Consider the following 26,974-nt stretch of genomic DNA (forward strand, 5'->3'; position numbering starts at 1 on the left):
AGACAGAAAGACCACCAACCTGCCTGCGGTGAGTAAGTGAAAGGCCCCCAGAGGTAGCTTCATCGCGGGAGATTCCAATGATTCTGAACGCTTTGGTTTCAACAGCGTGAAGACGAGCTCGGTGTGAGGCAGGAGCACCAGCCCAGAGGCGAGAGCAGTATTCCATTGAGCTGCGGATGAAAGCCTTGTATGTGGTGAGGAGCTCAGGTGTGCCAAGGAAGGACTTCGCACGACGGAGGATGCCCAGTCGGCGACTGGCTTTGGAGGCCAGATTTGAAATGTGGTTTTCCCAGGAAAGATCATGGCAGATAGTGAGACCCAAAAGCTTGAGTGACAGAACTTCTTGGAGAGGATTATTCAGAAAGTGGATGGGAGGGTTGTCCAGTCGGTCTTTTCGGAGAGACGTCGTAAGAGTGTGAGATATGTCAGGATTGAAAGACATGTTCCACTTGTTTGCCCAGTCTGTGATTTTGTCCAGGTCTGCAGGGAGTGAGGAGGCTGCAGACTGCCATTCTGAGGGATGAGGAACGGAGTGGCAGAGAGTGGAGTCATCAGCAAAGAGATAGAGAGGATTTTCAAGAGAGTCGGAGAGATCATTGATGAAGACCAGAAAAAGCACATGGCCCAGAACACTGCCTTGGGGAATTCCAGCCTGAACAGGAAGAGGAGATGAGAGAAACCCATTCAGGGCCACACGTTGACTACGACTATAGAGGAAGTCCGCCAGCCATGCGTGGAGATTTCCATGGATACCAAAGGAGGAGAGTTTGGTGAGCAGAGCGGGGTGCCATACCGTATCGAAGGCACGTGATATGTCAAGCGAGACAGCTCTAATTTCCTGTTTGGCATTGAGGACCTCCATCCATTGCTGAGACAGCAGAAGCAGCATGTCCAGAGTAGAGTGACCTGGTCTGAAACCAAATTGATGATCAGAGATCAAGCCATTGGAGAAGAGGAAAGATTTCATCTCCGAAGCAATGATGGATTCCATGACTTTTCTGATAATTGGGAGAAGGATGATTGGTCTGTCGTTGCTAGGATCTGTTTTTGCACCTTTTTTGTGCAAAGCAGTGATGTTGGCTGATTTCCAAGCAGATAGCAGATGACCTTGAGCAAAAGAGAGGGTGAAGAGCACAGAGAGTGGGAGTGGAACAACAGGATTTTAGGACCCGTGGGCTGATGCCGTCAGGTCCAGTTGCAGAATCAGAGTCGAGGGTTGACAGAAACTTTTCCACCTTGTCAGGAGGAAAGAAGACAGAGTCCAGGAGCAGCTGGGTACGACTGGGTACGGTGGGTACAGAGAGGGATGGGTTTGGGACACAAGCTTTAGAGGCAAACACAAAGTTGAGGCATTCAGCTTTTTCACGTGCGGAGTCAGCTGTGTAGCCGTTTGAGGTAGGGGAGGGGATGGAGGGGGAACAAACACCAGAAACAGATTTGACCAGATGCCACCAGGATTTGGAAGAGGGAGACAGATTTGAGAGTTCGGTCTTGAGAACGGAGAGATATTGTTTCCTGGCTCTCTTGAGGGTGGACACACACTTGTTTCGGGCTTTGTGAAAGGAAATGAGATTTCCTTCCGTTGGATTTGCTTTCCAGGAGATGAAGGCAAGTTGTTTCTGGGCAACAGCCTCACCACAGGATTCCATGTACCATGGACGGGAGGAAGGGTATGACAACTGAAGACGAGATGGGATAAATCTGTGCATGAGAGAGAGCAATTTTCTTTGGAAGTATTCCCAGGATGAGTTGATGTCAGAGGCGGTAGAGATGGGAGACCAGTCCAGATGATTGATGGCTGCTTGAAGACCGTGCCAGTTGGCCTGAGTGAAATGCCAGACTCGTCGACGCTGAGGAGGCTCCCTGAGAATGGTCAGAGAAATGTCCACTTTAACAAGCACATGATCAGATGAGCCGATTGGGGCAGAAGAAGAGCAGCAGACATTTTCAGGGAAGTTGGTCATAACCAAGTCCAGAAGAGAAGATGCTCCGCTGACTGAGATCCGGGTCGGGAAATTGACAGATTGTGTCAGTCCAAGTGAGTCGCAGAAGTCCTTTGCTGAGGAGCCATGGCTGGTGAGAGAGGTACCCACACCCAGCCAACTGGCTTGGTGACAATTGAAATCACCACATATGAGGAAGAGAGAGTTGGGATGAGTCGATAAAAGTTGGTCCATATTATCAGACAGCGAGATGTAGATGGAGTCATCACTGTTTGGTGGACGGTACAACACACATATGAACAAAAGGTGGGAGTGAAGGGGAAACCGTAGCCAAAGGTATTCCTGGGGGTGACGTGGAGAGAGGGCAGTGCAGGGCGAGTGAGAAAGAGTTTTTGGTAAAGTTAGCAACCCCACCTCCAGGACGAGGCTCAGGTCTATCATACCGGAGGAGAGAGTAACCTGGGAGAGATACCAAGGAATCAGAGACATCATGAAGGAGGAAAGTTTCTGTGAAGCAGATCACGTCTGATTTGTCAGAAGCAACCTGTATGGAGAGATCAGTTAAGTTTGAACGAAGGCCCCGGATGTTTGAGGTCCATACCGTTAATGAAGAGGAAGGGGGAGCATCGGATACAGACAGGGGCGCCGTAAGGGGGGGGGAAGTTAGGATGATTCCAAGGGCCTTGCACTGACAGGGGCCCTAAAAATTATTGGAACATTAGGTAAAAATTCTCAATATTAAATTATTAACCTATCATCTTTAATAATCTATAATTCCAGTAATCTCTGTTTGTACGTTTGTACGTTTGTACGTTTGTTTGTCTGTGACCGCTGTTTCTCGACAACCACGGGTCCGATATACTTTTAACTTGCCAGGTATATTGCTGGGGACCCGAGGATGTGCCTTTTCAAGGTTTCATATTAATCGGACAATTACTTACCGAGCTATGTCCAAAAAACGATTCAACCAATCAGAGAGCAGCGAACTATCGCGTGTGCCGAACGTGGCGGACACACTCTGCCTCGGATGGCACATTTGAGAGCGTATTCATTTATTTCACGTTTGCAAACTATGTTGGCGTTAAACTATGTTTTAAAACTAATAAAAACGAATTTGCGATTCATTCGCTTTCCTGCGCGTTTGTGCACGCGATGGCGATTTCTTTACCAAACTCCGGAAGCCGTTCGCTTTGGACCAAACCATTTCATGTAAATAGAGGGGGGGGATATAATTTTAGATATAGATATAGTACGGGCAATGCCCTAGTAGGGCATGCCCGTACTATATATAAGCTAGGACGTGCCCGTACGTGGGTGCCCGTTCCTTGCCAAAAAAAAAAAAAAAAAAAAAATTTGTGTAGGGGTGTGTGTGTGTAAACATCCTAGGGCGTGCCCGTACGTGGGTGCAAAAAAACATGCGTGCAAACAACAACAACAAAAAAAAAACTTTGAAACCACGTGGCAGTAACGACCACAGAACCCCCCTCCCTCTATTTACATGAATGGTTTGGTCCATTCGCAACGACCACAGAACCCCCCCCTCTATTTACATGAATGGTTTGGTCCATTCGCAAAGCCAAAGCGAACGACCACATAACCCCCCCCCTCTATTTACATGAATGGTTTGGTCCATTCGCAAAGCCAAAGCGAACGACCACAGAACACCCCCCCCCCTCTATTTACATGAATGGTTTGGTCCATTCGCAAAGCCAAAGCGAACGGCGAACGGCTAAATCGCCATAGGTCGGTAAGTACTTGTCCGATTAATTTAAAACCTTGAAAAGGCACATCCTCGGGTCCCCAGCAATATACCTGGCAAGTTTCAAGTATATCGGACCGGTAGTTGTCGAGAAACAGCGGTCACAGACAAACAAACGTACAAACGTACAAACGTACAAACGTACAAACGTACAAACAAACAAACAGAGATTACTGGAATTATAGATAGATAATAGACCAATAAAACTAAGTTCTTTTTCTTTTCTTGTTTTTGGCAAAAAGTAAACATCCAGAGAGCCTCTGTACTGCCCAACCCCTCCCACCCCCCCCTCCCCTCTATTTAAATGAAATGGTTTGGTCCTGCCCCCAAACCAGACGCGAACGGCTTGCTAGCAGACAGTGAATTGAGTGTGAGAAGTGCCGGTTCAGGAGCGTCAGGTCTCAGCTAAAAAAACAAATCTGGGTGTCAAGAAAGAAAAGAAAGACAGGAGAGAGAGAAAACAATTTATATAAACGATTTTTTTTTTTTTTTTTTTTTAAATACAAGATTGAGGTTCGTGAAAGAGCGAACATGAATCACACAGAAAGACAAACCGACACATATAACATCGGGAGCGGTAGACAAGATGGGGAGAGAGAGGGGAAGGACACAAACACAACATTTGAGAGCAGGGACCGAGAGACATGGAGACATAGAGAGATCTGTGGGAGGGAGAGGGCTTTGGGGGGGGGGGGGGGGAGGCATGGGTGGGAGAGGTATAAAACATATGGACATATATTATTTAAACGATTTATATAAACATCCGTTCAATCATAACACACGCAAATCATCAAAATCTAAATAGTATCTTTAGAATTTCAATAAAAGCCACATCACTGTGCTGGTGTGCAGCTGTGTCACGTCCTTGTTCACCAGATCTGTATTCCTCGGACTGCCTCCGAGCCTGGTGTACAGCTGTGTTACGTCCTTGTTCCTGCTTCCGATAGTCCTCGTCTAGACGAGCCTTCTTTCTTGCAACAGCTTCCTTGGACGTTTTCGTTAATGAGGCTTTCCGTTTGGGAAGCATTTTACCGGTTTATCTGAAACGGTACCTGCCCAGAAACACGTACCAGAGAAAACAAATCGTTTGGGCAATGGGCTCTCCGATATTCGATGTGTTCACGGTTTGAATTCATGGAGCCCTGGTGTTGGGCTAGCGGCTAGGGTGCCGGCTTAGGATCCTAGGATCCTGGGTTTGAATCCCGGTCGATCGCTGAATTAACGCCAGGGGGGTTGACTCAGCCTGTCATCCTTCCGAGGTCGGCAAATTGAGTACCAGTTCATTGGTAATTCCCTGTTTGTCGTTAAAGGCGGCAAAAAGGGTTGGCGTCAGGAAGGGCATCCGGCCGTAAAACATTGCTTCAAAAAGGGGACCAAAAAAACAACAACAACCACGGTTCCCGAAAAAGGCCAACCCCCGCTTTGCGGGGAAAAATGGCCTCTAAAGGTGGTTTTTTCACAGTTTGAATTACGTAACGTAACATTTGTGACGATGTTTGTGTTCACGGTAGTGTTTGATGGGACGGTGTGAACATAATTTTGTAATGTTTTTCGTTTTTATTTTCGTAATCGTTTAATGTACGTTTAATGTTTAATGAACGTTTAATGTTTAATGAACGTTTAATGAATGAATGAATGAATGTTATGAATAATGCCACGGCGTCGCGTTGGCAGCAGTGACGATATAAAAATCTTTGCCAAGAACTTCAAAGAGAGAAAAAGAACTTTTCTCAGCAATGTCTATCCTGAAGTTCGAAGCTGAAGAAGAGGTACAAAATCATTCAATTTTTTTTTCCTAAAGAAAAGCGTACAGTTGATATCACTAATCACGATTTGAAACACGATGGAATAATATTTACCGATATGAACAGTGATGTGGTTTTTTTGTTGAAATTCTAAAAATCCTGTTTAGATTTTGATGATTTGCGTGTGATATTTAAAAGATGTTTATATAAATCGCGCCTCCCAATTGAAGCCCCACCATTAGGGCGGGTACCGTTGCTCGTAACATATAATGGCGATACAACAATTTTTACCGCTTTGCTTTGAAGAACGGGAATGAAGGGGGAGGAGCGTGTTAATATGTCTGGTTGAAGGCTTTGGGTGGTGAGGGGGCTTTAAGCCAGATTTTAGTCTTACAACCACCATGTTGGTGCTCGTCGTCACTGTGATGCAAAGCAAAAAACGCCTCAGAGCAGTTACATTCACAATCGCTATGTCGTATGTACTCCCGATACGTGTTTCCTTCATTGTAAAAACTACCAAGTCAACAGTTAAAAGGATTTTGAGCCGATAGGCCTAGTAAGTTTAGATAGGTCTTCTGACTACTGATCTAGTATTGATAACAGTCGCGAACTGACTTACGATGCTAAATTGGACACTATTGTGTAAATTGGTACAACCGAATAGTGGACACTATTGAGCAGCGGTATGACAGATCAGCAACATCAACATTGTATGCTGATCTCTCACTTCTTCACCCAAGGAACTTTGATCAAGTGCCATCGGAGCTATGGAAGAGCTGCATAAACATTTGCTGAGATTTGATGATGGTGTCACTGCGGAACAACTACGAAAAGAACTGCGAAGCCTTGGAGAACAATGGTCAACACTGAAACAATCAGTAGCAGATGCGTATACAGTGCAGGAGGACAGTGAGTCTGAACAGGACAGGAAGACTCTGTCAAGTACATGTAAGTCATGTAAAGCCTGTCCTCTCTGCTGCTACAAGGTGCTCCTCAAGTTGAACCTCTTCACTGATGCCTACAAGAGCATTGGGCTAGCCTTCAAGCTGCTGCTAACGCTGCCTGTGTCACAAGTGGCATGTGAACGGTCTTTCTCTGCTTTGAAGAGAATCAAAAGCCGTCTGCGAAGTACAATGACACAAGAACATCTTGAGGCGTTCATGTTGATGTCTGTGGAAAAAGGGATCCTGGCTAAACTTGAAACTAAGGATATCATTGATGGTGTGGCTGCCAGAAGGAGCAAACTGCGCAGGCACCTACTCTCTTAGACATGACATGTGCTTGTGTTTCTGAAAATAAATTTAATTTTTAGTGGATTTTATTTAGTTTTTTTTTTCAAGCATTTCGTCTATTTTCTCAGATAAGCAACATATAAATGAATAATGGGCCGACCTCGGTGAAGGATGCCCGGGCCTGTTTTAAGACCCAGTCCGCTACTGCTTGTGTGGGTATCAGTCTTGCATCAAATAGTGAATTTCATACTGTATGCAGAAATATAAGCATTGCTTCAACCTCCTGGCAAAAATGTCAGGGAAAAAATGTGCGTGCGTGCTTCATAGGGGCCCATTGTGATATCTTTTCACGGGGCCCAAAATCCCTGTCAGCGCCCCTGGATACAGAACAGGGGGAGGGAGGGGTAGGGTAAGATGTGGAAGAGGAGGAAGAGGTAGGGAGAGTTGTTGAAGATGTGTCAGAGATTTCAGAATAGCTCAGAGAAAGGGAAGGATGGGGCGGACAAAAGGTTTGATGGTGATTGGGTGAGGCACAGTGAGGTGTTATTTGAGGAGGAGGAAGAGCGAGGCAGAAGGTTGGGGGAAATGGAGGTGAGAGTTGGAAGGTGGAAGAAGTGGGGAGGACGCTTTGGGGAGGGGTGAGAGGGGGGAAATGGAGAAGAAATGAGGGTGGGGAGATTTGAAGGGGAGGGGTTAGGGGGGAGTTTAGGAGGGAAGGGACAAGGGGAGGGATTTGAAAGGGATGGGAGATGGGGGAGATTTGGAGGGGAGGGGGGAGTCTAGGAGGGGAGGGGCGAGGGGGAGTCTTGGAGGGGAGGGGTGTGTGGGGGAGTTTAGGAGGGAAGGGGCAAGGGGGGAGATGTGAAAGGGATGGGTGATGGGGAGGATTTGGAGGGGAGGGGCAAGGAAGAAGATTTCAAGGAGATGGGTGATGGGGAAGATTTGGAGGGGAGGGGTGATGGGGAAGATTTGGAGGGAAGGGGTAAGATTGGATTTTGGAAAGTGTACGATTAATGGGAAACGAACATTTATTGCAAAATGTGTTTCTTGTGACCTTCGAGTTAAAAATACGTTTGAGGATGCTGGAGGGGGGGCGGGGAGGGGTGGAGTGCAGGAGAGTTTAGGGAATGTATGAAAGAGGAGAACTGTAAGAGATGGAATTTTTTTTTGGAATGAATATATTTGGTGAGCAAGTCAAAAACACCCTTTTAAAGAAGAAGAAGGTGTTATAATATACGACAGAGTACAGTGCTTCAGGGGAAAGTTTAAACATTTTAAAGTTTAACAGTGAAAACTATCTGGGGAAATGGGGGTGAAACACGTGGTCGAAGAACGAACGAACGAATAAGAACAACGAATAAACGAATAAGAACAACGAATAAGAACAGAGAAGGAAATGTTTTTTGGGGTTTTTTTTTTTTTTTTGAGTTGAGATTTTAAAGAAGGAAGTAAGCTCTCCCCCCTTGCCCCTTCCCTCCTAAACTCCCCACACACCCCTCCCCTCCAAGACTCCCCCTCGCCCCTCCCCTCCTAGACTCCCCCCTCCCCTCCAAATCTCCCCCATCTCCACCAAAGACTGGGAAAAACAGAGAACGAAAGTTATTGGAGCACAAAACGACAGACCGCTGAGAAAAACGAAGCCTCAAGGTCAGACACGGTAGGCCGACAAGGCCTCAAAATACACGACACGAATTAACACGATTTTCTATACAGGTATGAAAGATTTACACCGAGAATTTTCCGAGGGACCCACTGTAGGTACACACACCATAAAATAAATACAGTTTTGACGAAAATACAAATGGGAACAATTAATTTCGATAGCGTGGAGAGCGTGGACAGCTTCAAAAAAAACGTAACCTCGCCGGCAAGACCGGAAGCGGAAGGATATTGGAAGTCATCTGGCCCTTTGGAAATCCCTTGCTTATTGATGTTCTCGATTTTATTTTATTTTTCCTGGCCCATCACTTGGAATTGTTTTTTTTACAAGCTGATTGAAATGATGATAACCCTTAATGGCTGCATGATGTAGTCACATGTCATGTCTGTGACGAAGCCCAATTCCAACAGAACTCCGCACTCTGCCTCCAATAATTCAGTAGTTGTAGGATAAGGAATGTAGCATGTGATCACATAAACCTGAAGGTATCCGTGTTACAGAAGAGTTGCTCTATTCTTTCCCCAGTATTTCTGCAGATCCTCAATGTGGAAGCCCCAAACTGGTGTTTAACCCCGTGGGTGAAAGGCCAAAGAACGGACTGCACTGCAAAGCACACTCTTCCTATGAGACGAACACCCCGCAGCACGACAACAACGTTCGTTTTGTGTCCAACGGTGAGCTCTGGGTGCTCTTCAGCACCTCGTCGGTACGACCATTTAGGTTTTCAAAGCATGGTGCAAAATCGCTTCGAACGCTGCAAACGCTCTTTCATATAACTTATCGTCTGTGGTGCACACGCCATGCTGTGAATGGAAATCCTCATGAATGTTTCCACTACCCACTACCCACTACCCACTACTACTGCTGGTGGTTGGTTGGAAGTCTTGAGAGATTACTCGAGAGAGAGTTTCCATTGTACATTGCTCAAGGCTGTGTTGGAGAACCTTGGCGACTATTGAGCGTTTTCACTTTTCCATGAGCGGGGATTTTGTAGAGAAAAACTAACTAAATTAATAAACATGCATATATGTGCAGTCGAACAAACACCTGTTGATCTTCTGACCCAATCAGACCCAACCGACCATGGTTGGTCCATGTAAATCCTGTGGTCTTGATACAACAGGCATTTTAAGGCCATTTTCCCTGCTAGAGTGGGGGCTAGCCTTGTGGGCCCCATGACGATCTTCTCCATTTTGCCCTATTTTCTGCATCTCTCCTTGTTCACCCCCTTACCCGCATTTCTTCTTCCACCACCTTTAGCCAAGTCTTTCTCGGTCTTCCCCGTCCTATACTTCCTTCTACATTCATTTCCATCACTCTTCTCAACCAGTCACTTTCATATTTCCTCAACACATGACCAAACCATCTCAATCTGTTTCTCTTCACAGCATCCATCACAGGCTCTATTCCCATCATCTTTCGCAATTCATCATTTGTCTTCCTCTCTCTCAACGATACTCCACACATCCACCGAACCATTCGCATTTCCACCCTTTCCAACCTTCGTTGCTGCTCTATGTTCATTACCCATGTCTCGCTCCCATAAATCATAACACTTCTCACACATGCAGCATACACCTTTCCTTTCAGCTTCAACGGCACTCCCCTCCTCATCAGCACGCCACTCAGTTCCCGAAACTTCTTCCATGCACATCTCACTCTCGCAACCGTTGCAGAGTCTGATCCACCTTCTCCATTCAGAATGTCTCCGAGGTGGCAAAATGTTTTCACACCTTCCAGCTTCACGCCGTCTCCAAGATCCAACTCAAAATGAAGTTTAATTTATAAAAATAAAGTTAAAGATAACAGGTAAAGTTTGATGAATACATTTTGTGGCTGGTTTTGGATGATGGACGTTTCATCGTTTTATCAACATCTTTTGTAGATGCCACCCTCATCTGTCCCAATTCATCCCTCTGAGCATCCAGTTTGGTTTCTACCCCGATTCTCACCTCCTTTTCATGCAAAAAGTGTTTTTTCCACACTAATACAAGTGCAAAAGTGGTTTCCTGCACCAACACAAGTGCGAAAAGTGGTTTTCCAACACTAACACAAGTGCGAAAAGTGGTTTTTCAACACTATCACATCGTTTCAAAACTCTTTGGACTACATCTCAATTTGACTTCCTTGTGGTGTCTCCAGCTTGGCAAAATGTTGAACGAGACCTTGATAATTGTTCCACATCTGAGAATCTGTGGACCCCGGTAAAGTACGTGGAAAAGACGTCCAGCGAACACTTGAAAGGTTTGGAATTTCTATCATTATTACCTCTGCCACCTAAGGTGGATGGAGGTTATGTTTTCAACTATGTCTGTTTGTTACTTGTGAAATTGAAGATTGGCAAGTACATTGGTTGGTCTGGTCTGTTTGTCTGTATGTCAGTCGCCTACAGGACACAATTCTAAACTGATCTTCACTAAACTTCACCAAATGGTAGAGTTGGTCATAAGCAAGAAACCTATTGATTTTGAGGTCAAAAGGTCGAAAAGTCAACATCGGCCAAAGGTCAACGACTTTGCCAAATTTCTAAAATTGTCAATTTTATCTGATTAACTTGAAATTTGAACAGGTTTTGCATATCATGTCACGGAATTCAACCACCATTTATTTTTGAGGTCTACAGGTCAACATAAGCCAAATTTCTAAAATCAATTTTCGTCTGATTGACATGAAATTTGAAGAGGATTTGAATATTTGGTCATTTAATTCAACCACCAATTATTTTTAAGGTCAAATTTATTTTCATCTTCACACTCCGACTCCAAGGGATGTCACGCAAATATCATGCTCTACATGACGTCTTTCTTGCTTGTTACTTGCAAAATCGAAGATTTTTCAAGTATATTGGTCGGTTGTGTTTGTGGTTCTGTCTGTTTGTTTGTCTGTTTGTCACCGGCCTACAGGTCACAATTTTCAACTGATCTTCACGAAACTTCACCAAATGGTAGAGTTGGTCAAAAGCAAGAAGCCTATTGTTTTTGGGGTCAATAGGTCAAAAGGTCAACATAGGCCAAATTTCTAAAATCCTCAATTTTCATCCAATTGACTTTAAATTTGAAGAGAACTTGCATATCTGGTCACTGAATTCAACCACCAAGTATATTTGAGGTAAATATGGGCCAAAAGGTCAACATAGGCCACATTTCTAAAATCCTCAATTTTCATCCAATTCACTTGAAATTTGAAGAGGACTTGCATATCTGGTCACTGAATTCAACCGCCAAGTATTTTTGGGGTCAACATAGGCCAAATTTCTAAAATCCTCAATTTTCATCCAATTGACTTGAAATTTGAAGAGGACTTGCATATCTGGTCACTGAATTCAACCACCAAGTATATTTGAGGTAAATATGGGCCAAAAGGTCAACATAGGCCACATTTCTAAAATCCTCAATTTTCATCCAATTCACTTGAAATTTGAAGAGGACTTGCATATCTGGTCACTATATAGGGAAACTAACTATTTTTGAGGTTAAAAGGTCAAAGGTCAACTCAAGGTCAACCTTCCAAAATCATAATTTTTCATCTGAAAAATCGTCACTTTTCTTCCTATTGATCCGAGCTTTGATCAAGATTGGCAATTTTAATCTTGATGAAATGGACAATTTGCTGTATCAATGGAATTTTTTTTTTCTTGGGGAGGGGTTGGGGGGCATATTTTGCAAGTATCGTGCTCCGCATGACGTTTTCTTGTTTGTTTATCTGTCTGTGAGCACGATATCTCAAAAAGTTATCGACTGATTTGGACGAAACTTGGTGGACAGGTTGGGCGTGTGACAAGGACGAATTGCTTTGATTTTGGTGAAGATCCGGATCCGGATATGATGTGTAAACATAAATATAAAAATCACACGTGGGGATTGGCCCAGGGGTGTGGAATTTTCTAGAAATCAAAGAAAAGGCCACACACACATACTCGTATCTAGTTGTACACTTCTCTGAGCTTTGTCTTGTGTAAACATTGTAGTTTGTATATGTTGAGTAGATGATGTACCTTGTATAGCTCTGTACGTTGATGAGCTGTATAAATAAATGAAGGTTTTAAAATCTTTTAAATGCAATGTTTACGGCTCATGGATGAGATTGTACATCTAATCACATGCACAATGAAGGTAGGAGATGTCGGTTTGCTTTCATATGAATTGCAAGGACTTTTGGTAGACATTGGACATAGTTGATGACCTTTTAACCCTGTGAGATACAGGGTGTTTCAAAAAGAGTGATACAACTTTAAACGTTTATTTAAAGAGAAACAAACCTCAGTTTGTGTACCAAACATTTATTGAAAGCTTATGACAATATGACATGGTATTTTCTATCACTGATTTCTATTGCAGAAACTCACTGCTGGAGTTAGTGAGAGCCCAATGTCTGAAATTGGCATTTATGCAAAATCCTTGTAATTGACGTTCTCTATGTGTGCCCCTCATGTTCAGACAGGCATTGATCCTGACTCCAAAGTTCTGTCCAACTTTCCTGTAGGTCTCAGGTGGTTCTGCCCCCCAGAAAATGTTATTGTGGTTGTTGATGGCATCGTTCAAGTGGAAATGGGCTTCATCACTGAACAACATCAGGTTGATCCAGTTTGGGTACCGCTCCATCCTGTCACTGAGCTAATTGCACATATCAAGTCTCCTTCTCATGTCATCTTGACTCAGTTTATGCCTATAAGAGATGATGTATGGGAAAACCTTCAGTTCCTTAGTGAGGATACGCCAGACTGATGTTGGTTTGATGCCCAGCTCCTGGGAGCGCCGGTGGTGGGACTTCTTGGGACTATCCACTGCAGAATTCCTCACGGCGTCGATGTTCGCTTGGCTCTTGGTTACTGATGCTGGCCTGCCACTGTTGCCCTTGCTCTGGTTGTGCACTGTACCCTTATACTCAAAATGTTTCACAATACTTTGAATGGCACAATTTGTGGGTCCATCACGTGTTCTGAGGTCGTATTCGCAGCAGAACTTCCAGCTGGGTGTCTACATATGATTTCGTCTCATACCACAAAGTCACCACTTTTGTCTTCTGCTCCATTGTCAATGGCATAGTTCAGCTACGGAGCTAGAAATCCCAGGGAAGAAACACCACGATAACACCACCAACCCCTGAGAAGGAAAACTGTACAGGGCAAAAAACAAAGAAATGGCAGGAAGTCAAAGTTGTATCAATCTTTTTGAGACACCCTGTTGTACATGCTCAGATGGTAACTACAAAAGGGTGAATCCAAGTTATACCCCCAGACTGCTGTAGAAAGGCATATTACAAAAGGCTTTTTATTGTTTATGAATAAGCATGCATTTCTATTACTGCTCACCCCCCCCCCCAACCTACTGCCCGTTATTACTAAAGACTTCCTTTGCGTGCCACACACCCCACAGACTTTGTTGCTGTGGACTTGGACGAGCTGTGGGCTGAGCGCTTCATGGCTAAAATCAAAATTTCTTCCTAAGGTACGCCAACCGGTGTCTGTCTTCTCGGGCGACCGCCAGGACCCCCAGTGAGGTTCACTATGTCAATCCCATGCGCACAGCCATCTGGTAGTGAGCGCGGTTGACTTTGCAGCTACGCTCTTCCTCGTGAAGTGGACTGTGGTTTTTTGTTTTTTTTGAAGGCACGCATCGCATATGCATCTTCTCTACGTGGAACCTCTCTGTGCGATGTGCCAAAAGCCACACGCTGTCAACAGCAAGGCCTCAGTCCGAAATAAAACTGAAACAGGTATCTTTGGTTCTCGATATACGATACAACACTAGCCTTGTACACGTGCTTTCTTACCCGAATGGCCATCCTTAGGGTAAGACCGCTCGTCCGGCAGTGCCAACCGCATGGCCATATCCAAACTTTGTGCACATTTAAATGATGGACAAACTGATGGAGCATTCGTGAGTCCCGTTACTTTTGCCACCTTGTTTTATTTCACCCCATCTGTGAACCGACACTATCGTGCCTTTTGAAGGTTGCACTACCCAACTTTCTCCAAATTGGATTTTCTTTCCTTTGTTGTTGTTTTTTTTTCTTTGAACAAACTTAAAAAAAACTAATTTTTGTCCACACCACTTATTGTCTTTTCTTTTCTGATAATCTGAGCCTTACGTCTTGGGCGCCATTCCAGCTAGAGAAAAGTCATTGCCGCTGCTGCCACACTGCTCGAATATCAATTTCACAACTCCCTCTTAATGGTCCACAGCAGGAAGTTGTGACCCTTAAGAATATCCCATGATGCTGTTGATAATCTCTTGATGCAATCTGGTTTTATTACAGAATTTAAAAACACCACTGGTTGCACAACTCCAGTTGTGTCGTGATTTTTTAATGCGATTTTTTTGCGTAGCAATATTACTTGAAATGATGAGAGTGCACACTATAGTGATTTTTATTTTTACTTTGGAGTCAATGTCCCACAAAGCATCATTTTGCACATCACCTTGCATGGGTCAAAGGTCAGCCTCTAAGTCGGCCTTGAGCTGCAGGTCTATGGAGAGCACCGGCAATTCGCTGGCTGGCCTTGCTTTTCTGCTGCCAACTGGATTTCACTCCTAAATCTACAACGTTTGATTGTGGAATGTGCCAATTCATCACGACACGTCATACGTTGTGGTTGGTACTTGCCTGAGAATCGGTCGAGATGAAAAAAATCCATTTCCATGTACTGTACGAGTAATTTACGGGAATTCTTTTTTGATAATCTTTCTTTTTCTTTTCCAATTTTGTTTGTTTCTCTCCCCAGTGCCTCTTCTACAAAGCCCTCTCGTCCGCCGAGCTTGCACACTGTGCTTCTCTGATTGGTTCCTACTACAAATTTACAATGGCCATCATGCGCACGGTCTGTCGTACAAATCGTCTATGAACCTGTATTTGTACAAAAAAAAAATAGTATCAATAGTTGGAACGACGTTTGGAATGTGTAATACCTCATCCGCACCACAAACTGTTCCTGTGCTGGAACAGCTTTAGCGCCATCTTCTCCTTCCTGCATCCCACCTTCTGCTTCTGCTGTGTGCCTGTGTCCCCACCTTCAACCATGGTGGGATGCAAACACATATTCCATCTGGTGGAACAGCTAGCTCATTGGTCCATTGCTTCATCACATTATTAGCCCCCGTAATACCGAAGGCAAATTGCCAGTTGCAGTGAAGGCCCAGCTGGTTGCTCTTATTGAGTTTGAATATTTGTTGGCACCTTTGGCAGAGGGGAATATGCAGGGTGACCTGACGAAAAATTTGAGGAATGCAAAAGGTGCTCATTCGCATTTCAGTGCAGGTATTATCTAAAGGTGTGCTTTGCTCCGTGAAGCAATGTCGGGGTAGAAAGCTAAAGCTGAAATTTGGTTCCGAGCAAATGAAGGGCAACGTTATCAAAGTCGGGGTAGCACCAAGAGCAAAGCTGTACTATGGGGAACTCAACACTGTCCCTATCACTGCTCGTCATGCGTACATACGGTTGCACAACAATCGTGTCGACCACAGTCCATGAGCAAGAAGAAACGTCCAGCTCTGCTCATGGCTCCGAACACGTCGGCATGGCTGCACCCCTTGGAATGGAATACTTTGTGACGCGATCGTGGCCCAATTGAATTACCTTTGCATTGGAGGATCGTGGCAGTCGTACCCACGACCCTCCGGTTCTATCTGAACCAACGGATTACCTTCCACCATTTTCATACAAACATCCCACTAGACTAAGTCTTGCCAATTGCGTCAGAACTTTTCGGGGAAAAGTAAATTACCCAAAATTCGACAAAGACAAAATGGGTGATTTAGAGTGCATGCTTTCGATTCAAACTGAATATCGTATCATTTAAAACGCGTTTCCACTTTGAGGACTACTCCGTTAATTTGTGAGATTCAACTCTATGTTCAAGGGAGGACACCAAGTCGAGCCTCATTACTTGTGTTGAACGGCCCAGAAAGGAAACCTCATTTGTTGTGTTTAAGGCCCTGTGAGGAAAAAGTAAACGTTAAACCATCACCTTCGGTATTGATATATCAAGGTGAACTTTTCTTCACGTTGGACAAGAGGGTGACGTGTTATATGCAATGGATTTCTCATTGTGTGTGAAGACTATTCTGTCTGTATTGGAAGACCAGACAATTGACACAGAGCTGGAGGATTTACAAGATGTTAGGCACTCCGTAAGTACCGTGCCCTCCATAAGTATTGGAACAGTGAAGTCAAATTTATTATTATTACTATATACTCGAGAAATTTAGATTTGAGATCAGAATATTATGAGTGTACAGAAGGTCAGATTTTATTTCTTGGTGTTTCTATTTGTATATGTTTTACCATTGTAGAAGAGTATCACTTTTTATGTTCAGTCCCACATTTTAGATAAGTGTAAATATTGGAATAAAATTAACCTAAAGTAAGTTAAACTAGTATAATAGTTAGTATTTGGTTGCATATCCATTGCTTGCAATAACTGCATCGAACCTGTGACCCATCGACGTCGCCAAACTCTTGGTATATTCCTTTGAGATGCTTTTCCAAGCCTTTCACTGCAGCCATTTTCAGTTGTTGTTTGTTTTGGGGGGTTTCTGACTTTAGTCTCCTCTTCTGGAAGTGAAATGCATGCTCCATTGGATTTAAATCAGGAGATTGACTTGGCCTGTCTCAAACCTTGCACTTTTTCCCCTGATGAACTCCTTTGTTATATTAGCAGTGTGTTTTGGGTCATTGTCTTGCTGCATGGTGAAGCGCCGCCCAATGAGTTTGGAGGCATTTTATTTTACATAGGCAGACAAAATGTTCCTGTACACTTCCGGATTCATTCTGCTGCTGCCATCATTCGTTAAATCATCAATAAAGATGAGTGAGCAGTTCCAGAGGTACCCAAGCCATGAAACTACCTCCACCATGCTTCACAGAAGATGTAGTATGCTTTGGATCATCTTAAGTTCCTTCCTTTCTCAACACTTTCACCTTTCCATCGCTTTGGTAAAGGTTTATCTTGGTCTCATCTGTCCATAAAACTTTTTTCCTGGCTCACCTCTACATCCTGGCAAATTCTAATCTGGCTTTTCTATTTTTGGTCTGATGAGAGGTTTGCATCTTGTGGTGTAACCTTTGTAATTCTGCTGTCGAAGTCTTTTCTGAATGGTAGATTGTGATACTTTCACCCCAACACTCTGGGAGTTGTTGGTGATGTCAATGACGAGCGTTTCGGGGTTTTTCTTCACAGCCCTGATGTTTTTTCTGTCATCACCACAGTTGTTTTTCTTGGCCGTTCCAGCTGTTGTCCATTATTAAGTACTTTTGTGGTTTCTTTCTTTTTTAATATATTTTGAATTGTTGCATTTGCTCTGCCTAATTTTGTGCTATTATTCAAATTTAATTTTTCTGTTTTCAGCTTCCAAATTGCTTGTTTTTTCAGACAGTTCTCTGGTCTTCATGTCGATTTATGCTGACTGACCCCATAGGCAAAAGCAAAGCCTAAAACCAAGACTATAGACATTTACGCTCTTATGTGTGAACAATCAATGCAGGAAGAAACACCTGACAGGCATATCTTCCAATACTTATGACTCCCCAAAATGGGGGTTGGGGGGAGTGAAACATAAAAAGTGATATTGTTCTAAAATGGTAAAACATATACACATAGAAATACCAAGAAATAAACTCTGACCTTCTGTACTCTCATAATATTTTGATCTCAAAGCCAAATTTGAGTATATAGTAATAATAACAAATTTGACTTCACTGTTCCAATACTTAGTTATGAAGGGCACTGTATATATGTACAAAGTCTTTAGAAGACAGAGACAATTATTGGAGGAGAAGATTAATGGAAAACGTATGAGAGGGAGGCAGAAGAGAAAATGGATGACGGATATAAAGGATTGGGTGCAGTCAACATATGTGGAATGTGTATGAGGGCATCACAGGATACACAGAGGTGGAGATCCATGACAGTCAATCTTGTGGAAAGAAGATTACACCAACGAACAAAGTTGAGGGCCGTGGAGGAGCTAGAACGGATCGGCATGTAACAAAACAAAATTAATAGTAGAACGAGAGGGGCGAAACACACCAACAACGAGGTTGAGGGACAAAATATAGGGAGACCTCGACAAATAAGGGGTGTTGGGAAGAATGAGGGCTAGGGGAGGACGCACAGGGTGGAGAAGATGGATGCAGACACAAACTTAGTTGATAAAATCTTTTGGCCAAACTGAAATGGACCTGGAGAGGGAATTTCTGAGCAAGATCTCAGTTTATTGGGGGGTGGTAGTCTAAAGATAGGTAGTTGTCAGGGCAGGGGTAGATGACTTGAAGATAAATATCATTTTGTTATTTTTTATTAATCGTTGAACGGAGAGATTAAAATGCGTTTTGCCCGTGACGCAGTTTTGTTTCATCGATGTTGTTTTCCCATTTGAAATAGACGTTGTTTGACTGCGTGGTGACACGATCACATGGTGACACGTGACACGATCAAATGTGGTGACACGATCACACGTACTCCCACAAGACTGAGGTACTGCATTGCAAAGTGGTTTATCTGTGCATATCCTCTAGCTACATATTTATTGTTCCTCTCTAAAGGATAATGATTGAAAAGTACTGTCGTGTGGACGGCCTCGAGCCCCCAACCCAAAAGCGCTCCTTCACTGTTTAGGCAGGAACTGATCTCGCTAAAGCTAAGCTTCACAGATGACCAGCACAAGACAAATTTTTCTGAAATGGTACCGTGATTGCGTGATGCGTCACTAATCTCATGATGTATAAACACGGATGCTATCAAATTCAAACATATTGCTTATTTCGGCCTCCAGGGATACCAATTAAACACAACCGTTGACGTGGCAAAATGGCGGGAATGCGAGGCACACGCAGCCTTAAGGAAATAAATACTTTAATTGCATACGAGACAGAGGGCATTAAATCACAGACACATAACGTAATAACATGGCAAAAAAATAAATAAAGTTCAACCCCACTGACACCACACAGACAACGACCATACACAGAATTGAGCATCACGATTGAAAAGTAAGAGGGAGAAATAGCACAGGGTGAAAAGCCTAGGCCGAACTGCAGGAGAGCATGCCCTGAGAGAGCAAGTAGGCCTACCCGGCCAGGTCGTCCCAGTGCTCAGTGAGTAAAACAGCAAGCGAAGAGCCAGTTGGGACCTATGTCGAAGATCGAGAGAACTTGGGACCACGTGATTATCTTGACATTCTATGTATTGGTATTTGACTGTCCTCGTTTGCGGACGGGTAGAGAGAGAGAGAGAGAGTGAAGGGGGGGAGGGGGAGAGGAAGGTGGTGAGGGTGAGGGAGACTGCAAAGGGCAGGTACTGCCTTGTTGTTCCAGTTCTCCCCTTCCCGTAGACTGATCACACTTGGCTAATCACGGCTCTCCATCTTGTGGGGTCCAGTAATCACTACTCGGGGGGTTCTCTCGCCCAGGGCACATTAGATTTGTCGGCGACTCAGACATCCCACCAATGATGGAGCTGGAACAATCCAAGGTCCCCCTCCTCCATGTTGATAGACGGCTGAGGGGGGATCCTTTTTCCTTTGATTGGAGGTGAGGGGAGGAGCCATTTCCTTTTGATGGTGGGAGAGAAAACTCTTGCACTTGCCCAGTTCGACAGGAGAGAACACATGACATGAAATGATGTCCTTAACCTCTCCATATCTAAATAGACTAGGCCTGTCTCTATCTCTATCTCTCTATCTCTCTCTCTCTATCTCTATCTCGCTATCTCTCTCCCCCTCTCTCTCCCTCTCTCTCTCCCTCTCTCTCTCCCTCCCTCTCTCCCTCTCTCTCTCTCTCTCTCTCTCTCTCTCTCTCTCTCTCTCTCTCCCTTTCTCTCTCCATCTCGCTATCTCTCGCTCCCTCTCACTACATCATCCAACATATCTCCAATACATGTCCTTGATGCAGTTGAAAAGGTCCTAAGACTAAGTGGTTAAGATCTCATAACTAAAGATTGACCCCAACCCCCGACTTTACAAATATAACAGTACTAAAGAAGTGTGTGCTTCCTTATGATGTCATAATGCTCAACAGAAGAGGACTATCCAAGGAGTGTGCTGTGTGTCCGTGGCAACAGCTCTTTGCCTGTAAGACTTTCTTGCTAGAAATTAAAGATTGACAGTAGCAGTAGCTGGAGTGGAAGTGCTATCTGTGTTGTTTTGATCATGATAAAATGCCGACATCATCGTGTGCCTATGTGTACACAGCTCCAAATGATTCCTTTCCCTCTGTTTTAAATTGAACCCCTGGTTTTGTTTTCCCAACGCATTTCCGATTCATATGTCTAACAAATGTCAAACGGTGCTTCAACATTCGCGATGCCTTGTCTTCTTCTTCCTCTTATTCCTGATTTACGAATAAAGATTGAGTAAATTTCCAATGCTCGTCACGTTTTGCTTTTTAACTTGTGTACTTCCTTGTGTTATTGCTGAAGGGTCTAAACCATTGGGAATGGTCTTAGCTTGGTACCATCCTGTCCATGATGTGCCAACGGACTTACCTCTGAACTTCTTCTGAGTTTTATCTTCCGCCACTGAAGGTGGATGGAAGTTGTGTTTTCACCCATAAAAAACAGTGTTCTAAAGAATAAAAAGGTAACCCCCCTCCGCCCTTTCCTCCCCCCCCCCCCCCCCCCCCATTTCACACACACACACACAAAAGAACGTCCAATGAAACAAGAAAGGTGACGCATCTACTGTATATGGATGATTTAATACTCCAAAATTTTTTTGGCAGAACTGAAATTAATAAAACGGTTCTCCAACGACATCCAAATGGAGCTTGGCCTACAGTCACGTGAAAAAGTAAGTACACCCCATGTAAAGTTTTGACTTTTTCAACATATTTCAACATACAGCTATTTGATCTTCATTTCAACAATATTGATAGATAAAGGTGATATAATATAACAAATATCATGAAACATTTACATTTTGTAGTCCATTGTATAATTTAAATAAACATAAATACAAATTTCACATGTGGAAAAAGTAAGTACACCCCTACATTTATCACTACTTCAAATACCTAAAATTAGAAACAGGTGCACCAGCTCAGGTGCAAATGGTTAGAACATCGTTAGAGAGGATCTTGGAGGAACCTGTCTTATTTAAACCTCAGACATTTCGTTTGGTTTGCTCTTTGTTGTTGAAGTATGTGGCGTCACCATGCCTAGATCCAAATAATTCTCTGAGGCCTTCAGAAAGAAGGTTATAGATGCCGACGAGTCTGGGAAGGGATTTAAAAAGATCTCCAAACAATTTGAAATCAATCATTCGACTGTCCGGAAGATCATCTACAAGTGGAGAAGATTCCAAACAACTGCCAACTTGTTCAGGCCAGGCCGCCCCAGCAAGTTCAGCCCGAGAGCAGACCGCAATATGCTGAAAGAGGTCTCGAAGAACCCCAGAATGTCATCACAGGACCTACAGGTCGCTCTTGCCACTGTTGATGTCAAAGTGCACGAGCCTACCATTAGAAAGAGGCTGCACAAATTTGATCTACATGGGAGGTGTGCCAGGAGGAAACCTTTGCTGTCCAGAAAGAACATCAGGGCAAGACTAAAGTTTGCCAATGAACACCTCGGCAAAGACCAGCACTTCTGGAACAATGTGCTCTGGACAGATGAGTCAAAGGTAGAGCTATTTGGCCAAAGTACCAGAAGACATGTTTGGCGAAAACCAAAGTCAGCATTTGAGCACAAGAACCTGATACCAACTGTAAAGCATGGTGGTGGAAATATTGTCGCGCAACCGCCGAAATTAATATCAGGCGGTCGCGGATGCCGATCACGAAGGCCTTAGCCCCTGAGGCGGAAACTCAATGGCGGACTCCGAAACCAAAGCTGCCCAAGCTTGCGGGATGGAGGGGGGCGACGAGAGCCCTGCAGCCTTATCTATTAAATTAATCACCCGGAAAACTGCGTTCAGGTATATGTACAAAAATAATGCAAGGGTTTATTAAATGAAAAAGCAGGGACAGGAAAATGTGACGATAAACCTAATGCCTAATTTGGGATCCCACACACACAGATATCAGAGACAAGACGAGGGAATATGAATACCAAAATAACACGTCCATTATGTAAAGTGTATTCACGGATGCGGCCTTATCTCGTCTTTGTCGTTGGCTTTGGCCGCCGTCCAACACGCGGCTCCTTTCGTCCCGTGGCACGCCTCGCTCCAAGCAACAAGCACCGATCACCACGAGGTCGACCTTCATACACGGTCAACAAGCCAACTCGGATCTCACCGGGACGGCCAACTCAGGCCGCGAATCTTCCAGGAATCTGCCAGGAATCCGCTAGATTTCGGGATCTCTGAACGACTCAATTCGGCTGCCAGGAATGTAACTGCTTGAAATGGCGTTCGGCGCTCGTTCATCAACTCTGCGCACGAAAAGTCCAACTGCCAGTCCTGCTCAACTGCCCAAAATGGCATCCTGCCTCGTTAATATCCCCGGCCGGTGACGTCAGCTTTGGCGCGGTGCCAACGAATCAGAGCCTTGTAACTTCCCGTCCTCTGTCGACCCGCTTTGCGCCTCCCGCGTCCATTCGTGCCAAACGAGCACAGCCCTCCTGGGCGTGGTACTCAAGGTGGATAGGCCTGTCTGGAGGTGTAGGTGGCGGCGGCCATTATCGGTGGTGTCCTGGCCTGGTCTCTTCCCAAGTCATGTCAGGGGGGAGGGCGTAATTTAGTGTTGTACTAAAGGTCCTAACTAATGTCAGTGGTGTGCAGTGCCAAAAGGGACAAAGGTTTGGCCCACCAGGGGAGGACACACAGGGGCACTACTCCTTAATCCCTACACTACTTATCACTCGAACCTCCTGGTGGATTCACAATTATACATCTTAACCCGACAAAACGCCTACACATGAACTTATTACAAGGTAGTTTTCCTTACCGCGACACACAAAGCATGCTACCTACTCAGATCTAACTGCTCTACATATTGCTCTACCACATCCACATAACAATATTATGGTTTGGGGCAGCTTTGCTGCATCAGGGCCTGGGCGGCTCACCATCATAGAATCCACTATGAATTCTTCATTGTACTAAAGGGTGCTTGAGGATAATGTGAGGCCATCTGTTGGAAAGTTGAAGCTCAACCAAAGGTGGACCTTGCAACATGACAATGACCCTAAACATGCCAGTAAATGCACTGAGGAATGGCTGAAAATAAAGAAATGGAGGGTTCTGGAATGGCCAAGTCAAAGCCCGGATCTAAATCCCATCGAGATGTGGGGGGATTTGAAATGAGCTGTGCATGCAAGAAACCCCTCAAACATCGCACAGCTGAAAGAATTCTGCATGGAGGAGTGGGCAAAAATTTCTCCCAGTCGATGTCAGAGACTGGTAGACAGTTATAAGAAACGCCTACTTGAGGTTGTTTCTGCCAAAGGGGGCAATACCACCTATTAGAGCCAAGGTTGTACTTACTTTTTCCACATGTGAAATTTGCATTTATGTTTATTTAAATTATACAATAGACTACAAAATGTAAATGTTTCATGACATTTGTTATATTATATCACCATTATCTATCAATATTATGTTGAAATGAAGATCAAATAGCTGTATGTTGAAGTATGTTGAAAAAGTCAACTTTACATGGGGTGTACTTACTTTTTCACGTGACTGTAGATAAGTGTGCCAAGTGCACATTCATGCAAGGTAGACAAATAGAAACGGACAACATAAAAATCGACCTAGATACAACAATACAGGAGCTCGACAACAAAGCATCTTACAAATACCTTGGAGTAGAAGAGGACCACCAAATCTGTCATAAAAAAATGCGCAAAACAATTACCAACGAATACCTGTGTAGAAAGAGGCTGATCCTGAAAACATATCTCACCCCAAGAAACAATCGAAGCCATAAACCAACAAGCAGTACCAGTGTTGCAGTGCAGCTGCGGAATAGTAAACTGGCCACAAGCGTTTAAAAAAAAAAAACTCAATCAAGTGCACAGAGCGACGACTAGGATTACCAGAGTACATGAAAAGCTCAATAGACTACCAAATAAAATTTGTTTACAAGCATTAACACAACACACCAGAAAAGGTATCTCTCACTCACCTTACAAAAAACTTCCAAAAACAGGTGTGATTAGATGTCACTTACCAAAGCGAAACAGCAACGAATACAGCCCCAACGATAGCAAAAAAAAGACAAAAGAACAATACAAGATGAAACACCAGCAGATGTAGAGTGACAACTAGGAGAAAGACAAAGGAGCAGGGAAATATAAAAAAAAGAGTTGGACAAAGTGGGGATAGACAAAGAAGGATCACTGGAATGGCTAAAAAGAAGTAAGCTCAACTGGGACAGAGAACGAATCATTATTAATACCCAAGATCAAGGACACTACAAAGATGGCAGGACTGGGTCAATTGGACAGGTGTAGGTTCTGCAATGTAGAAACAGAAAGCACGAGTCACCCCCTATCCGGATGTAACAAGACCAAAAGTCTAAGCGGCGTAGCCGGGCTTGTAAAATATTATAAACCACAAAGGCATATTATTAGCTTTGTCAAACCGTCACTAAAGCTGTTTATAACTTTAAACAAAGAAATTTGGAGCAATCTCGACATCCATGAGATAAGTTTTACTTACAGAACTGAGCGAAGATCTACTGTAATCTCGATTATACCCCAAAAGGGTTGGAGGTGTGCTCATTTACCAAACAGATAGTTAGCGCTTGCCAAGCCCGCCGTTCCTTAACAGTTTTGAATGGAGTACTTGCTTGAATGCTTAAACAACTTGGCGATCTCTCCACAAGAACCTTGGTAAATGAACACACACCCAATTTTCTTGAGACCCGACCATAGATCAACTGTAATCTATATACCCCAAAGATGAATGGCCCTTTCTGCAGCTCCCGTAGTGAGCGGGTGCACTTGTAAATTAAAATGTCGGTCGCTGCAGTCAGCCCGTGGTAATGATATCATAGACGTCGTAATGATAGCATAGACGTCTTAATGATAGCATAGACGTAATGACATAACGGACACAAAACTGATATATTTTAACTTCCAGTATGTTTGCAGTCATGACGAAAGGACTAGTCATGGTGTTATGATTAGATTTACTATAATATTGTTACGACCGCGGATTACATGTTATTTTGACCGAGCGGTGGTGTAACCGCGGCCGAACAGTTATTCCCCGACTAAAACCCGATTCACCCCAAACTTTGGCCGTATCGCGCCGCAGCTACTCAATATGGAAACCTCTAAAGCGACCGAACGAGAATGAAGAAGAAGAAGTACGGAGGAATAACGGGATTTATTAAGTATTTTCACAAGCCAAAGCAACGAGAGCAGTCGGTTATATACAGAAAATGGAAGGAGCAGACACACAGTGAAATCATTAGCTTACCTATTCAAGCTTAATTAATAAACCCCAGGACAACATTAAAGACAGACGGACGATCACACTTACACGGGGAAATGCAGGCAGGAAGGAATGGCTTGGAGATGGGTGGCTTTTAGAGGCAAGGAAGGTTCAGCGGGTGCTGGGCACGGTCGGACGAGAAGGCACCGCCGTCAAGAAGCCGAGCTTTGGTCCCAAACTGCGCGGGTGAAGTTCCTTTCTCCGTACTGCTGCCTCGTGCGCTCCTTGCGTTGCCCCGGTCCGTTTCTCCTGCAGCGCGGCACGTCTCATGGCGGCTCGGTCACACCTGCTCGTCTCCAGCGCATCTCCTGGACCCAGAACTCATCCCTCCTCTCAGCTCATCTCCTGGACCCAGAACTCATCCCTCCTCTCAGCTCATCTCCTGGACCCAGAACTCATCCCTCCTCTCAGCTCATCTCTTTTTGGGAGCATCCCGCAGCGGGTTATATAGGCCCCGCCCTTCACCCTTTTCGAACCTTCCCCAAACGTTCTCTCTCCGCCCCCTCAAGCCAAACCCCTCGTTCTGGGTTGGATGAGCGGGGCCGACTTACTCCTCCCCTCTGACGAGGTGGAGACCCACCTTTCTTCTTCGGCGTTACCTCGTGCGTAATGGAGTCAACTGCTGCAAAGTGGACGGCAGATGAAAATGCAGCAAAGTGCAAACCTGGCACTTGGAAGCTGCCATGGGGCTTCGGAGGGCCTACTCTTATTTAATTCGGTGCAATGAAGAGTCAAACTAGTGGGAAACACATCCTTAGCCTACACAGAGAATAAGGGACTAACTATTTAAAAGGATATATCGTGTCCTGTGTGTAGGTTTATGGAATTAACTAAGAAGACGAGCTGCGACCATTCTTTACATTACAAGGGTGTTACACACAACAAAACCATACTTTTCACATTTGTTACACTTTCTCAAAATTGTTACACTTCTCAAATCCGTTACACTTCTCAAATCCGTTACAATATTAACGTTACGTTATTATTTCGTAAATATTACCATTAAAAAACCGAGGCAAATTCCTTACTTCCTTGTTTATTCTTGTTTATTAATATTAGTGCCAAACACCGCTCATCATTGATTCATGAACCATACACCGCTTCAATCCATCAACCTTCCATTCACGACATTGGGATTAAAGTATTATGGTTATATTTACTATAATATTAATATTACTACGAAAACGATACTACTGAAACGATACCACTGTATTAAGAAACCTGGGCTTAATTTGTCTGAAGCGGACAATCCGG

General features: G+C 44.1%; 1 protein-coding gene and 1 long non-coding RNA gene across 2 annotated transcripts in view; one reads left to right on the forward strand and one right to left on the reverse strand.

Annotated features, from left to right (window-relative positions):
• LOC137422896 (MAPK regulated corepressor interacting protein 2) overlaps positions 1 to 20,700 on the forward strand; it is a 52,348-nt gene extending 31,648 nt beyond the window's left edge. Inside the window, exons 3-6 of the mRNA XM_068109539.2 lie at positions 8,865 to 9,013; positions 10,482 to 10,583; positions 13,715 to 13,786; positions 13,948 to 20,700. Coding sequence (XP_067965640.1) covers positions 8,865 to 9,013; positions 10,482 to 10,583; positions 13,715 to 13,785 — 322 coding nt within the window. The 3' untranslated portion in view covers position 13,786; positions 13,948 to 20,700. The remainder of the gene's footprint in view (positions 1 to 8,864; positions 9,014 to 10,481; positions 10,584 to 13,714; positions 13,787 to 13,947) is intronic.
• LOC144891397 (uncharacterized) overlaps positions 12,469 to 26,974 on the reverse strand; it is a 31,166-nt gene continuing 16,660 nt past the window's right edge. Inside the window, exon 3 of the long non-coding RNA XR_013622929.1 lies at positions 12,469 to 13,454. This is a non-coding gene — a long non-coding RNA (uncharacterized LOC144891397). The remainder of the gene's footprint in view (positions 13,455 to 26,974) is intronic.

This window comes from Myxine glutinosa, chromosome 3 (genome assembly GCF_964187855.1).
Source record: "Myxine glutinosa chromosome 3, kmMyxGlut1.1, whole genome shotgun sequence".
NCBI lineage: Eukaryota > Metazoa > Chordata > Myxini > Myxiniformes > Myxinidae > Myxine > Myxine glutinosa.